General features: G+C 34.9%; 2 protein-coding genes across 3 annotated transcripts; both read right to left on the bottom strand.

Moving 5' to 3' along the window:
- Positions 1 to 1,043: 1,043 nt before the first annotated feature.
- On the bottom strand, positions 1,044 to 1,712 carry LOC125223576 (chaperone protein dnaJ 11, chloroplastic-like). The gene has a single exon (XM_048126779.1). The coding sequence runs from the start codon at positions 1,665 to 1,667 to the stop codon at positions 1,248 to 1,250; it is 420 nt and encodes a 139-aa protein (XP_047982736.1). The 5' UTR covers positions 1,668 to 1,712; the 3' UTR covers positions 1,044 to 1,247.
- A 5,760-nt stretch (positions 1,713 to 7,472) lies between these two features.
- Positions 7,473 to 13,763, bottom strand: LOC125223086 (protein PSK SIMULATOR 2). 2 transcript variants are annotated; one of them, XM_048126057.1, is made up of 13 exons: positions 13,632 to 13,763; positions 13,156 to 13,484; positions 12,082 to 12,404; positions 11,865 to 11,957; positions 11,690 to 11,780; positions 10,972 to 11,065; positions 10,447 to 10,544; positions 9,823 to 9,892; positions 8,989 to 9,092; positions 8,786 to 8,899; positions 8,357 to 8,433; positions 8,201 to 8,245; positions 7,473 to 8,107 (listed from the first exon to the last, which is right to left on the bottom strand). In XM_048126057.1, the coding sequence occupies exons 2-13, from the start codon at positions 13,450 to 13,452 to the stop codon at positions 7,621 to 7,623; spliced, it is 1,893 nt and encodes a 630-aa protein (XP_047982014.1). In that variant the 5' UTR covers positions 13,453 to 13,484; positions 13,632 to 13,763; the 3' UTR covers positions 7,473 to 7,620. The 2 variants fall into 2 exon arrangements, with proteins under 2 accessions (XP_047982014.1, XP_047982013.1); XM_048126056.1 differs by having other exon boundaries at positions 13,581 to 13,737.
- Between the last annotated feature and the right edge of the window lie 325 nt (positions 13,764 to 14,088).

Below are 14,088 nucleotides of genomic sequence, written 5' to 3'. Positions count from 1 at the left end.
TATTAATTATATTTTTCTTTTCTTAACATATTCTTAATTAATTTTTTGGTATTTTTTCCTTTTAAGTTATATTTTTCGTTTCTTTTCATTCATTTTTATTCTATGTTTTCTTTTTTAGATTGATGTTACCACCATTTTTTTTCTTTTTGTTTTTAATAATTATAATTTTTTTTCAATGGTAATGATTAGATTTTTAGTCCATCTATGTTACTTTATAGTTGATCCATGTTAAAAAATTTATGTTGAAATTATAATTGGCTAATTTATATATATATATATATATATCTATAAGTAGGTTGAGTCATATGAAATGATTATTCTGTTGGTAAATTTAATGCATAATTAAATTTGTTTTTAATTTTATTGAAAACTATACAAATAGTTAGGCGAAAGTAGCTATACATATTGATTATTGATTTTGTGCATTGCAAATTGATTTTGTGCCTTATTGTATTGTAGTTTTAGGTGAGGCGGACGGCTTTAAAGATGACAAACGAGTTATTTTACCTATGAGTTATGTTGAAGAGTGACGAATTGTGAAGAATTGAAGGTTTTAGTTTATAATGATGAGGTTGATTTTAATTTTAAAGTTAATGTAGTGTATTAAGAAGTTTTAAAAATGATGAGTAATTTATCCATTGTGTTCAATTCTCTATCGTGATAGATTTTTATCTTCCCACTCCATGATTTGACGTGTAAACATTATATTATGTGATTTGTTTCAAATTTATTATGCTTCAATATTGATTTGCATGAATTTTTGATTCTCATATAACTAAAATTGTTACTATATTGATCATTGTTAATATTGATTTTAATTTTATTTAATTAAATTAAAAAATGAAAATTAATATTTTCAAAATATAGTATTAATCTGTGCAGCACAGGTGTAATACTGGTTATGAATAAAAGCCAAAATTTGGGTATATTATGGTGATGCTCAATACGTTAGAGAAATAATATTGAGATATATGTCGCGATAAATTAAACCAAAATAAACTTTATCCAATAATATTTAAATTAGTGACAGAATAATACTGAGATAAGCAAAAATAAAGTGTATTCAGTAATTTTTAAATTAGTCAAGTGTGTTGGTGATGAGATGGATAATCATAAAATACAATCTCAAACATACCAAGATACATTATCATAGATTGTTGATTTCACTCATGGATCTACAAATTAATCCACCACGAATCAAATCCATATGTACAGATCTCCAATCACGAGATCGGGAGATTTTTCAATTACCAGCACTGATCAGTCTCCCACGACCGCCCCCGCCGCATCGCCGCCGCGGCGGAAGCAGCCGCCGGCCGCCAGGACAGAGTGTTGTCGTACACCGCGCGCTTCTCCGGATCGGAGAGCGTGGCGTACGCCGCGTGCACTCGAATGAATTCGCCGGCCGCATCGCCGCCGCCACCGCGGACGTCGGGGTGCAGAGTCCGCGCCAGCCTCCGGTAGGCGGATTTGATTTCCTGGAAAGTCGCGCCGGCGTCGAGCCCTAGCACGTCGTAGCACGACGCCGTCCTGGCTCTCTCGGCGGTGGCGTAGCCGGCGGAGACGCGGAGCGAGCGCCGGAGGTTGATCGGAGAATGCGGCGGCGGAATCGCGGCGAATCGGCGGGGGAATTGCTTGCTGGGGAGGGTGAAGGATGTGGATGCCATTGAAGAAATTTGAAGAAATTTTGGGAATTTGTGATTTTGAATTGATTTGATTGGGTTAAAGGGGAAGTATATATAGTGAAGTGTAAGGTATTTATTCTAGAAAAAAAATAATAAAAAAAGTGCAAGGTATTTAATATCAATGTTTGGTTGTTTTTAGTTTTTTTATTTATTTTGTGTTACAATCAAATTAATACTCCATCTAAGGATATATGATTTTATACTATATGGAGTATTAATATTTAGTACTCCATCAAGGAATATGTTAAAGAAAATGATAGTACTAGTATTTTTATGATTTATTATTTTATTTTCGTTTGTATTATTGATTCATTTAATTTTATATATATATGACATATTCCTAAAACCAATTATGAACTAAAATTGATATAAAAAATACATGGCGAACTATATAATCTTCGTAAAATCCAATACCATTATTTTGTGAGATGTAAGTTGATCGAATTGGTCTTGTTATTCTATGTATGCTTTAAATACATAACTAATAATTTAAATGGAAGTGGACCACACGAGATCAATTGGCATTCATGGAAGCTTATCTAATGTCGTGGATGTGGATAAATGACAGACATGCTGACTGGATAATTCAAGTGGAAATTCAATTTGGGAAAATTAGGAAAAAACTAAAAAGTGTCACTTTTTTGGATTGTGGTCCAAGTACCATAATGTTTACCATAATTTAGGCCAGCTGATTTAATAGATTAGGGCATCCGATGGGGCGGACTATAGTCCGCCCTAAATTCTGCCCTAGTCCGTCCTAAGATCTGCTTTATGCACCGCTACATCAGCATTTGATCCTTCACCCCTTCTATCTACACTAGGGCGGACTATAGCTCGCCCTAAGCATTTTACTTCTATTTTGTATTTATATAATTTATGTAGATATATCAAGCAAAATAAATAAATAAAAACAACACAATTAAGACAAATCCTACATTTACTTAATTCAAAAAAAAATTACAAAATTAGAAATTTAAAAGAAAAAAAGTGCACTAAATATAAATTGGGATCCATGTCTGACAGCCCGTACGAGTCCGTGCTGAAATCGGGATCGTGCTGGGTGTTGGTGTCCAATTACCGGTATTCATCGGGTTCTGTACCCGACCATCGTGCACCACCGAACATCGGACTATTCGGACTTGGGTAATCTCCGGGATTCATTTTGTTTGAAATGTATAAAATGTAGTGTGAATTTGAGAGTGAAATGAGTGAAAAATGGAGTGAAAAATGAGAGGTATATATATGTTTTGAAAATTGAATAAATTATAAATAACCGAAAACGCGTGTGCATCGTCCGTCGCATCATACGCGATGCTACAGTGGCGGACAATGCGACGGACGATGGAGCATCGTCCGCACTCCATCCGCGGACGAGGATCGGACGTAGACAATGGAGAAACCATCGTACGCGATGCCACAGTGGCGGACGATGCATCATTCGTATTTACCTATTTGTTAAATTTTCAAATTGTAAATACTCTTTATTCCAGCTCATTTTCACAACACAATTTCAATTCTTTCTATTTCATTTTTTTTCAACATCTAGATACAGTTCGATCATATTCTTCTTTCAAATTTGTATCACTATATAGATCGTACCATTTTGGGACAAGAATCTGTTACCATAAGAGATAAATTATGTGTTGAATATTTGAAGTCGGCGAGTCGGGACCCAAGACTGCCCGCAACTGCTCCAAACACATAAGCACAAAGCAACTTACTTAACACTTGAAAATAATGAACCGCATGCATTAGGCATAGAAGAATTGTCCAACGAAATGGTGGGACACATACATCACCGACCACAGAGGCTTTCATCTGGCCATCATGCTAGAAGGAGTCACATACTACCGACTATGGATCTTGCATGCATTCTTCGGTGCCGACAACGTCCTTATCCACTTTGATGTCTTCAATAAGATTCACAACTAATGAAAGTCGTTATAAAATTATGGCATGTGGGCTACGTACTATGTCACCATCAATCTCTCTAAAAATAACCAACATTTGTGAAGACCATTTGTGTCCACTAAAACTAAAAGAACTAAACATAGAGCGAATGTGTTGTTATTTACATTACACAATTTACGTAAAGTATCACAATAATGCCCATTTTATCAATCTCAAATACCTCAAACAGCGAGAGATCATTTATTTAGGTCCATCGATGTTTTTGTCGTACTTTAATTATATATTGATGTATCCTATTTTATTACTCCTTCCGTCTCATGTTACTCACACTTTTCATTTTAGACCGTAAATTTGGAATTGATTTTTTAACATAATTAAATTAGAATTTTAAGTGTAATGAGACCTAACTTAATAAATGAACTCTTAACTTAATCTAACATATTAATTAAATGCATTAATTCTAACTTAAATTATAAATAACGTAAGGAATTTATGACGAGCCGAAAAATAACAGTGCAAATAACATGAGACGGAAGAAATACTACTTATTACGTGGATTTGAGTAAGCTTTTATTTAACGTCCACTAGCCAGATTAATTAGTTACAAGTAATATATAGTATCATTTGTAACGTAATTATGTTTAAAAAAGTCAAATAATTTTAATTTTAATTTTATATGGTTATGGTCGGTGGGGTACACATTGGGAATCTAAAACTGTCAGTTTAGCGGTGAAGTATAAAAAACGAGTCAACTCATCCACGTAAGATTGTACACTAATTAATTTATTTACTCCACTATTATTCATGAAGAAATTAGAGGGAAGATTAAAATATCTGGTGACATTAATTATTTTACATTAGTATAATTATTGGAGGGTAGCAATAATAGGGTTGGGATGAGTAGTTACTATGGTTCAATGTTTCTATTTATTGGTGCAAAAGTCGCCTTACATAAATCCTAGGTTTGCGGTTTTATATTTTATTGGGTTTTTATCCACTAATTTTTTTTTTATCAAATGATTAAAAATATACTATTTATCTTATAGAGGTCATTGCATATGAAAACTCAAACTTCGTTGTTGTAGATTCGATGCAAGCTTTGAATTGCTTCAATTTGTACTTTGGATTTCTCTTCATAATTTTGTCGTGAGATGTGGACGGAGCTATAGCTATATAGCCACATAGGAATGAAGTCAAAATTCTCAACATTTAATATTAAAATTGATAATTATCATGTACTAGTATATTTAACCAATCATAATAATAAAAAAAATGCAATTATAATTGATGATAATATGTAGTACCACTACTAACTACTAACACAAAAAAACATTTTTTATATTTTATATTTTCTCCATTTTAAGGAAGAAGATCTTATTCTTGGATGGACGGAATTTTATATAATTTTATTTTGTGTATTAAGCAAAGAAAGTAAGGTAAGAGAGATGGAATAAAGTAGATATAAAGGAGTTTCTATTTTTAGTAATGAACATCTTAGGTGAGACAAAATAAAAAGAAAAGTGAGTCACCTTTAGTGGATGAAAGTTGTACTCCCTCCGTCCCATAAAAAATGTCACACTTGTGGGATGACATGAGATTTTAGGAGGTTTTGTTTTGTGTCTTAAATGGAGAGAAAATATAATTTTTATATTCATGTTAGAGAGAACTTTTTCTAAAAATAAAAACATGACATTTTTTTGTGGGACAAACTAAAAAAGAAAGTGTGACATCTGTTATGGGACGACGGGAGTACTATATACTCCTTCCATCTTATTATATGAAATGTTTGCTTATAGACATGAGATTTTATGTAGTATTGTTCTGTGAGTTAATAAAGCGAATAAGGCAAGAGAAAAAAAAAAGATAGAAATGATGATAGTTTTATTTTAGAAAATATTTTATTTTTAATGAAATAATTAAAAAATGCTATAGTAGGATTGGCTACCTATGAGGCTATGACTATTAACATCATCACATGCTGGATTGGCGGCTGTGGTCCCCATGCAAAATGGATTGGATAAGACCACCCAAAATAAGGTGGTTATTTAATTTATTGACGTGTATTATTGGTCTTTGTTTTTTTCTGTTTTTTATGATTGGATTTTTATTGTCATTTTTTTATTACTTCTATTATTGTGTTGTGTACTCCCTCCGTTCTATAGTAATAGAGACGTTTCTTTTCAGTACGGAGATTTAGAAAATTGTGCTAGGTGAGTTAAGTAAAGGGAGAACTAAAGTGGAAAATGAAAAAGGTAGAGAGATGAAGAGAGAGTATATGTTAACTTTTACACCCTCCGTCCCATTAAAGATGACTCACTTTCCTTTTTTATTTGTCCCAATCAAGATGACTCATTACTTAAAATAAAAACCTCTTTATCTCTACTTTATCCCCTCTCTCTTACTTTACTCTCTCCACTTAACACACAAAATAAAGTTGCATAAAATCTCGTGCCGCCCAAGAAAGGAGTCATCTTCGCTGGGACGGAGGGAGTACTAAAAAGGGAAATGACTCTATTACTATGGAACGTATCGAAATGGCAAAATGACTATTAATATGGAACGGAGAGTATAATATTAGCTTGTCATATTTTTAATTTGTTGATTTTGTATTTATAAAAAATGTGTAATGAGCCAAAATTTAGCAATATCATGGCAAAATATAATACAGTACTCTTTTATAAGAAAATAAAAAGCGGTTAAATTTAATTCATAAATTTCTCTTAGAAAATTGGATGTAAATACAACCCCCCAACAAATGTAACTCCTAAGTTCATTCCCCACATTCCCCAAACTCAATAATGATAAAGTGCATAAGAAGAACTTTTGTTGGACGTTATCTTCCAGATTCAGTGTCTTTCCATTTAATTATGACAATAACAATTTACTGATAAAATAACTTCTATTTTTTACCAAAATAATTAAAATAACTTCCATATATGATTTCACTAAAGGCAAAAGAGCAACCCATTATAACTTCGTTTATAGAAAATGTCGAATTCTAATGAATTAAGGAAGATTATAAATTTATTCATCGTAGCAATAACAACTACTACTAAGCATTCGGATTTTAAAATAATCGAATCAAACTGAATCGAAAAACCGAAAAAAGCCACATGTATTGGATACTAGAATATAGAGAAAAAACGAGATCAAATTATTTTTTGTTATTACGAATAATTTTTATATTTAAACTTGAATTTAATTATTTAAAAAAATTAACACTAATAGTATACTATTATAATTTAAATGTCAATTTTAAAAAAACCTAATAGATTCAGTCAAATAATTCGAATTTCAAAAGAAAAAAGAATGGAATGAAACCGAAAAATTCGAACTGAACTGTTTCGTCTGGTGGGGACACGAAAACCCCTCCTCGACTCCTCGTTGCTGATGCCACAACACGCTATAACATACTATTCCTCGCGGCATGAATGGAGAAAATGTTAGAGCTATGAACCGTAAAGGTTTTTCATTTAACTGATTAAAATCTCATTGAAATCCATTTCGCATGCAAGGCAGCTTTGGAAGTAATAATAACTGCACTGATAGTCAATACATGCTTATTCTGTTGTGTTCGTGCAGAGACTTATCGTGTCATGTCGAAATCATGTCTGACCAAATTGCAACGCAATTACACTGTTGTCAGCTCAGCTCAACTTCTTAATTTAGAGCAGTTAAAATAGACTTGATGGGAATTTGCTAGCGGAATCATATCATGGCCTGACAGAGCGACGAGGTGAGGTCGCTCTGGGGGTTGGCGCGTGTGATGGTCACGCGCCAATCACGACAACGCACAGACTGTTACAGCACTAGTGCGTGGAACGGAATAATACATCTACCACCAAGCAGCAGAATTTCGAACTTTCTCCCAACAAATTTGAATACAAAAATTGTAGATGTATTATATATATAGGGATGTATTAATACCACGCTATAACATATTCCTCACGACATGGATATATACAATACGGCCCAAGATTCATATATTTGAGCAGAATCAAATGAAAGAATGGATTTTTAATATTCACCTGATGAGATCTCCACTGGGAACTGAAAAGGATGTATCCAAACCATCTAATACATCCAACACATGGGCTGCAGTCTGATGCTTTATTTCTCTTCGCGGTGAGTTCCCGGTGCTCCTGCTTAGTGCCCAAACCTTGTTCTTCCGACTCTTCACGAATTCCTGGCTTTTGCTCAGCCCGGGGACCAAATTCCGCCTCTTCATCACATCTTCTAATAGGTTTCTATCCTCGGAAGACAGTTGAGCTTTATGGGTTTTGGCCTTGTCGCTGTGTTTATCAATGTTTATGTTTGATCCTTTGCGAGTTGGGGAGCGCTGTGGCAGAGCCTTGAGTCCGTTATCTCTATACCGCACGAGACTTACCAGACGATGCAGCCAAGTAACTAGCTCAAGGATGCAGGAATCCACCTTACGTTTGTCAGCGTGATACAGGGTCTGGAGGCGAATCAGGTTACTGGGTGTGGCAGTTTTCTTTCCGAATTCGTTACTGTCAGAAATAACAGTTTAAAAGCATAAGGATTTAGGAAGTCGAGATTCGAAATAATCAGTAACTATAGGTGTGGTGCTGTTGATTACTGACCCATTGTTGGCCCATTCTCCAACCCATCCGAAACCTTGATGTGCCCTGATAACAGTTGACAAAGTCGAAAAAGAATTGTGTTATTTCATCAGTACACATAAAAGTTGGAATCTCAAATGAAAAATAACACGATGTTCATCACTAAATTTATCATACTTGGTAGTATCTGTTGCTACTGGCACAAGCCATTGGAGAGATTTTTCCATCTCATCTTTGATTTGACGAACAGTCAGCTGCAATGTGACATGATGAAATAGCTCACTCAATATAGAAACCACAAAGAAACAAACTGCATATGTTACTTTTATAAAATGAGGTTTATCTTCCATATTTGCTATATTAATTGCTCCCTTACGAAACCTCTAACATCAAGAACATGCAAGAAAAGTTGAACCATTAGATTACGGAACGAAATTAACTGGAAAAAAGAAAAGTTAAGCCCTTCAACGATGCAACAGAACACTTCACATTTCATTACACTAAAGCAAGACACTGCTCTTCACCAAAAATTGACAACAAAAATACTGTCAAAAGAAATTTGGAAATGGAAATGGGAATTTAGATGCAGTCATCTGAAGAACACACCTCTTCCTTAGTATCAGTCTGTAGCCGTGAGCGAAGTGCAGTCTTGATGGTTGGTGGCAATCCATTGTACAATGTATCTCTCATGTTTGGGGGGAGAGAAGTAGGACGGGATGCCTTAAATGAATCAAATTCAAGATAAATATCAGAACAAGAAATTCTGCTGTGCAGTATACATGAAAGAACTAAAGTCTTTGATCACTCACTACGTTGTCAATCTGAGTAATTATGTTAGCATAATGTAAAGCAAGACCAGCAACCCCTAGTCTCTCTGTCTTACTGCTAGAAACCTTTCCAGCATGTGACAACCCTGCCATATATTAAAGAAAAACAAAGTTCATTCCTATCAGAACCAAATATCGGCATAATTACATGCCTCTTGAGATAATTGTGTTTTATATTATTACCACTTCTTCTATGCAGCAATTGGGAAAAATCATAAATGAATTAAGCAAGCAGGAAAAGAGTTAGAGTGAAAATTAGGTGCAAGTATATGGGTGAGAAATTAAATATATACGCAATCCAAAGTTTGAAGAGAGTGATGTGTATACGACGAATAAAAATTGTCCCCACACAGCAAAAAATGTAAGCAAGGAGTTATCGAGCAGGGATTTTTCTGTCCCAAAATGGTATTCCCACCATCCCATACCAGTGTGAGTGTACCACCAAATTTAAATGCTGACATACAAAATAAACAGCCTCCAGACAATGTGAGTTATTTAGCACGAAATAAATAATCCTGAACTCTGAGGAACCTAAGAATCAAAATGGAACTCAGCCACCAAAGAATAACTAGATCAATTGGTTAGAATTTGCAAAGTTTTGGAGCATTAATGTCATTACTCAATGCCATGACAGTTCATTCAATAAAGTAGCCAAAGAAAGATATGATATACACAACAATCAGACTTTCCCTTGTTTATTTCTGATTAGTTATATGTGATGATCACTAGAAACTCTGATCTTCCCCTTTTTAATATATGACCTATTAAGAGATTAAGTGGAGGGAAAATGGTGAAAATGTAGAATATTATACTTACCATTATCTCCAAATACTGCTGGAATTTCCTGGTGAATGAACGTAACAATGTCAACAAGCTTCTCCACGACCTATAATTAATAACATAGAGATGTGAAGTTCAATCAATGATGAACATCGCAATATGTATTATTAAGTGATCCACTTGAAGTATATAAATAAAATCTCTAGAAAAAATAAAAGTTATGATTCATATTGCTTGTGTTGCTGTCAGAGATGATGAAGCTAAAGGGCTGCAGCCCTGACCTCTACCTGCAACACGTGAAATGTTTGAAATTTTGGTTTTAACATAATTATACAATTTTTTAGACCCTATCAAATAATGTTATCCATTTTTGTGTCCCTCTGAATTCTCAAAAATTTGTTTCTATTCCAGGTCAAAAATATTAAGATAGATATTACAGAAATTTGAAAGAAACTGCACCTGAGAAGGAAACTATGGAATTTTTGACACATCTATTTGTAAGGAATCCTGGACATGTATTTATCGAGATACCAAATCCTTATCATGTAAAAACATTCAACAGTACACAAGACATGCCTAACTCAACAGTCCCCTGCCTTTTGAAAATTTTAGTTCATCAACCTGTTTATGGAGTAGTAGCTAGTGGGTTTGAGTGCATACCTGCTCTAAACTTTTAGACCACAGAGATTTCTTTTTCAAGCTCCTTACAAGTTTTCTTTGATGTTTTAGCTCAGTCTGTAACATCGCCAGACTTTCTCCTGTAACCACAGAAATATATGCAATAAAGTAAAATAACCTGATAAAACAGGAAGAAGCAGAATAAAAATACCAGCGAATGCTTTAAACATAATGTAAATAATACTAGAATGGATGTGCTCATCAAAATAAGCATCCTTTTGAACACATTTTGTTTCCAGTGTTATCAAATAGTAAATGATATTAATAAATTCAATCTATTGCCATGACTTCTAGTTACAGTAAAGAGCTATAAACAGTGCACAATTTGTAAGACTCAATGAAGAGAGTATATGTCAGCTCATGGGAAAATACCCATACTAGAAATCAAAAGCACACTAAATTACAAACAAATGAGATATCTGTAGAAAAGGCTGCCAAGTGCCAAATAAATATTGATGCAATTTAGGATCTATGAACATAGGAACATACATTAGAAACATCACAAACCTTTTCGAGGAAGGTGCAACGAATCTACTTCGTCCAGCTTCCGCTGGTAATCTTGCTCAAATCGGTCCAAAGCATGGAACTCGTGATACAACTCCTGCATTCAACATTAGCTTTTCATTAGTAACAGAAGAATACAATACATAAACTTTCAAATATACTAATTGAATAGGTGTAAGTGCTAGCTCTAGTTAATTGAACTCGATCACTAACAAAGAGCCATAAAGGTTTTGATTTAATTGATTAAAGCCTTCTTTGACATCAACCATGTCCTACTCACATGGAGGAAACACTTATTTTTGCTCAAAGAAATAAAGAAATCCATTTTGCATGCAAGACAGCTTTGGAAGTAATTACTGTAATTAATAGTCATCAAGGCAGCAAATAAATGTGATTACGTTGTGTTCGTGCTGAGGCTTATCGTCTCATGTAGAAATCACGCGGGACCAAATCCCGATGCAATAACACAATTGTCAACTCAGCTTTACTTAGGTTTGAACGTGAAATTGAGTACACCTTTTAAATCAAATTAATCAAGCACACTCGCATCTGATCTGACTGTATAATCGATAATCAATATCCTACAACCATTTCTTCTTGCTTTCTTTTATAAAGATAAAGGTTCACGACTTTATGATCAAATCCCCTAAGTGGGCTATCTCAGATATCACACAGTACATAGCAACAAATTATTAGAATTAAGAACTAGAATTAAACTTACAGATGTATGCTGGGCCAAAGAAGTTAGTTCTTGCATAGTCATTTCTGCATCTTCTCTTAGTTGTTTACTGATATCGGTATCTGAGTCCAACCTAGGATGACAACAGGTTTTAACATCAACATCATTCTGCAAGATACAAATGAGTAGACAAAAGATAACTTGAAGCACCACTTACTTAGAAAAAAATCTATCCAAATTGTGCCATTGTGGGTCTTTACACAAATTTCCAAATCTGACAACCTCACGGGAGAATACTTCGAATTCTTCCCTATACAAGCATTAGAGATAATCAGAAAAGAGGAAATCAAATAAGAAACATTAGACAAATGATTAACTATGAAAAGAAGCATAGAGGGAGAGAGACACTGATTCTTGTAAGCAAGAAATAATACCTTTTGTCAGAAGCCGCAATCCTGAGAAGTTCATCGATATCAGTAGAAACCAGTTGTCGCACCCCTTCTGAATTCAAAACCTCCTTTTTCAGGAATTGGACATTTTCTTCTGACAAAGACTGCAACAGGTTTGCACCTTTGGCTATGGTATTGGCAACTTCAAATGCTAATATACATATTCTATTTCCCCTCGAAGACACACCAGTTGTAAACCCACCAGAATTCAAGTTGGTCATGCTACTACCTAGAGTATCTAAAACCTCCACTGCTTTCTCTAGACCTACTATGCCCGCCTTTCCAAGAAATGATGTCATTTGAGGTGTCTAGCATAAGAAATAACTTGAGTTAATGTCAGAGCAAAATTTTGTAAAGATGCATCTCATGTTTAAAGAAATAAATAAACCAAATAGAGTCCACCGCTATGCTTTTCAAGAGAACGAAATATCTGTGAAGTAAGATCAACAAGACAAAAAGGTACTGCTGCAGTCATCTCACTATATCAAGCACAAAATGAAACAAACTTAGATATGACTATGAGAGGTTGTATTCCTATGACTTTAGGGGTTCTCCACATTCCATAAAACTGAAGGAACTTTTGGAAGAGCTCATCAGAACTCTAACATTCAGCTGATTCAATCAAGAAGAGACGTAGCATATCAAGATAGCAGCAATAGTGTAGTTCTCTTTATTTTTCCCTTCGTCCAGCATGTGCTCAGCAAGTTTTGCAAAGAATGGAATTGATCAACATTCATCATGCACTACAAATTCACATGTCCATAACGCACGCTGGAAGCTGATCAGATTAGTCTGTTTCCAACTCCTCTTTCTTATAGCATATTCTACCATTTACCATCTCCCGTAAGCTCAATCAACATGCAGTTTGTTTACCTCTTTGCAGAGATCTTCACACGAATCACAACTCACAACTACAACCTCATTCCTCAACCGACTCGACAGAACAGAGTTCGATTACCGCATTCGAAACTACACACTTCTCCTCAACAAAACTAAATCCAAATTTTCCAAACTGAACAAATCAAAAGCACATTGAACATTTACAGATCACACCTATACCTTGTACGCCGGTGCCCTGGCCGGCGCTGATGAATTCAATTCCCCGGACATCACCGACTGATACAGCTCGCCGGAATCAAACAATCTGCGCTGCGGCGCCTTCTTAACCTCCTCCACTCCAGCAGAAAACGAAAACGATTCATCATCACCAACATCCTCATCACTCTTCTGCTTCTTCTGCCTCGAAAAACTCCCTACCGACTTCAGCTTCCCCGAAAACCCCGAACTCTTCGCGCGCTCAACGTCCGGAGCTTTTCTATTTCTACGAACCGTTCCTCCCGAGCAAACCCCTCCCATACTGTACACGACTCCTCACCTACTCACATAAACTTCAATTCAAACAAAAAAAACACAATCAGACCTCAAAATCAGTAGCTCAGCAAACAAAAATCGCAAATCCGAGAGCAAAAAACTTGAAATGGAACCTGTATGCAAAAAAATGGTTAGAAAATCAGGAAAAACAAGCGTTGAAATACCGAATCAGCAAAAGCGCGTGAAATGAGATCGGGATTTGATTAAACAAAGCAGAGTTCATTGAATTTAATGGGAAAGAAGAATGCCAAAGAATAAAGGACACGAAACACGGGGGTCAGCAAGTAGTGAAGAACTCTTGACTTTTTACGATTATTTTTATATTTTAACGAAATTAATAAATGTGAAAAAATGGTGAAATTTTCCAATCTCTCAAGTCCCCGCCGGTTGCTGTCGCTGTCGGTGGTCGAAGGATTTGAGTTGACTATTCTGCCCCCTCAGCTTTTCCATCCACGTTGCTAAACAATTCAGAGTTAAATTAAAATTTAAACTTTTTTAATGGTACTTATCTGTCTGTCATTAGGAGTCTTTTCTTTCGTATATGCCATATTTACATTACTTTTTAAAATAAAAAACAAACAAAACAAAAATACTCATCTAATCCATAAGGGTAGAAGCGTC

This window comes from Salvia hispanica, chromosome 4 (assembly GCF_023119035.1).
Source record: "Salvia hispanica cultivar TCC Black 2014 chromosome 4, UniMelb_Shisp_WGS_1.0, whole genome shotgun sequence".
Lineage (NCBI taxonomy): Eukaryota > Viridiplantae > Streptophyta > Magnoliopsida > Lamiales > Lamiaceae > Salvia > Salvia hispanica.
The sequence above is the reverse complement of the archived record's forward strand: the minus strand, read 5'-3'. Positions and strand labels throughout refer to the sequence as shown.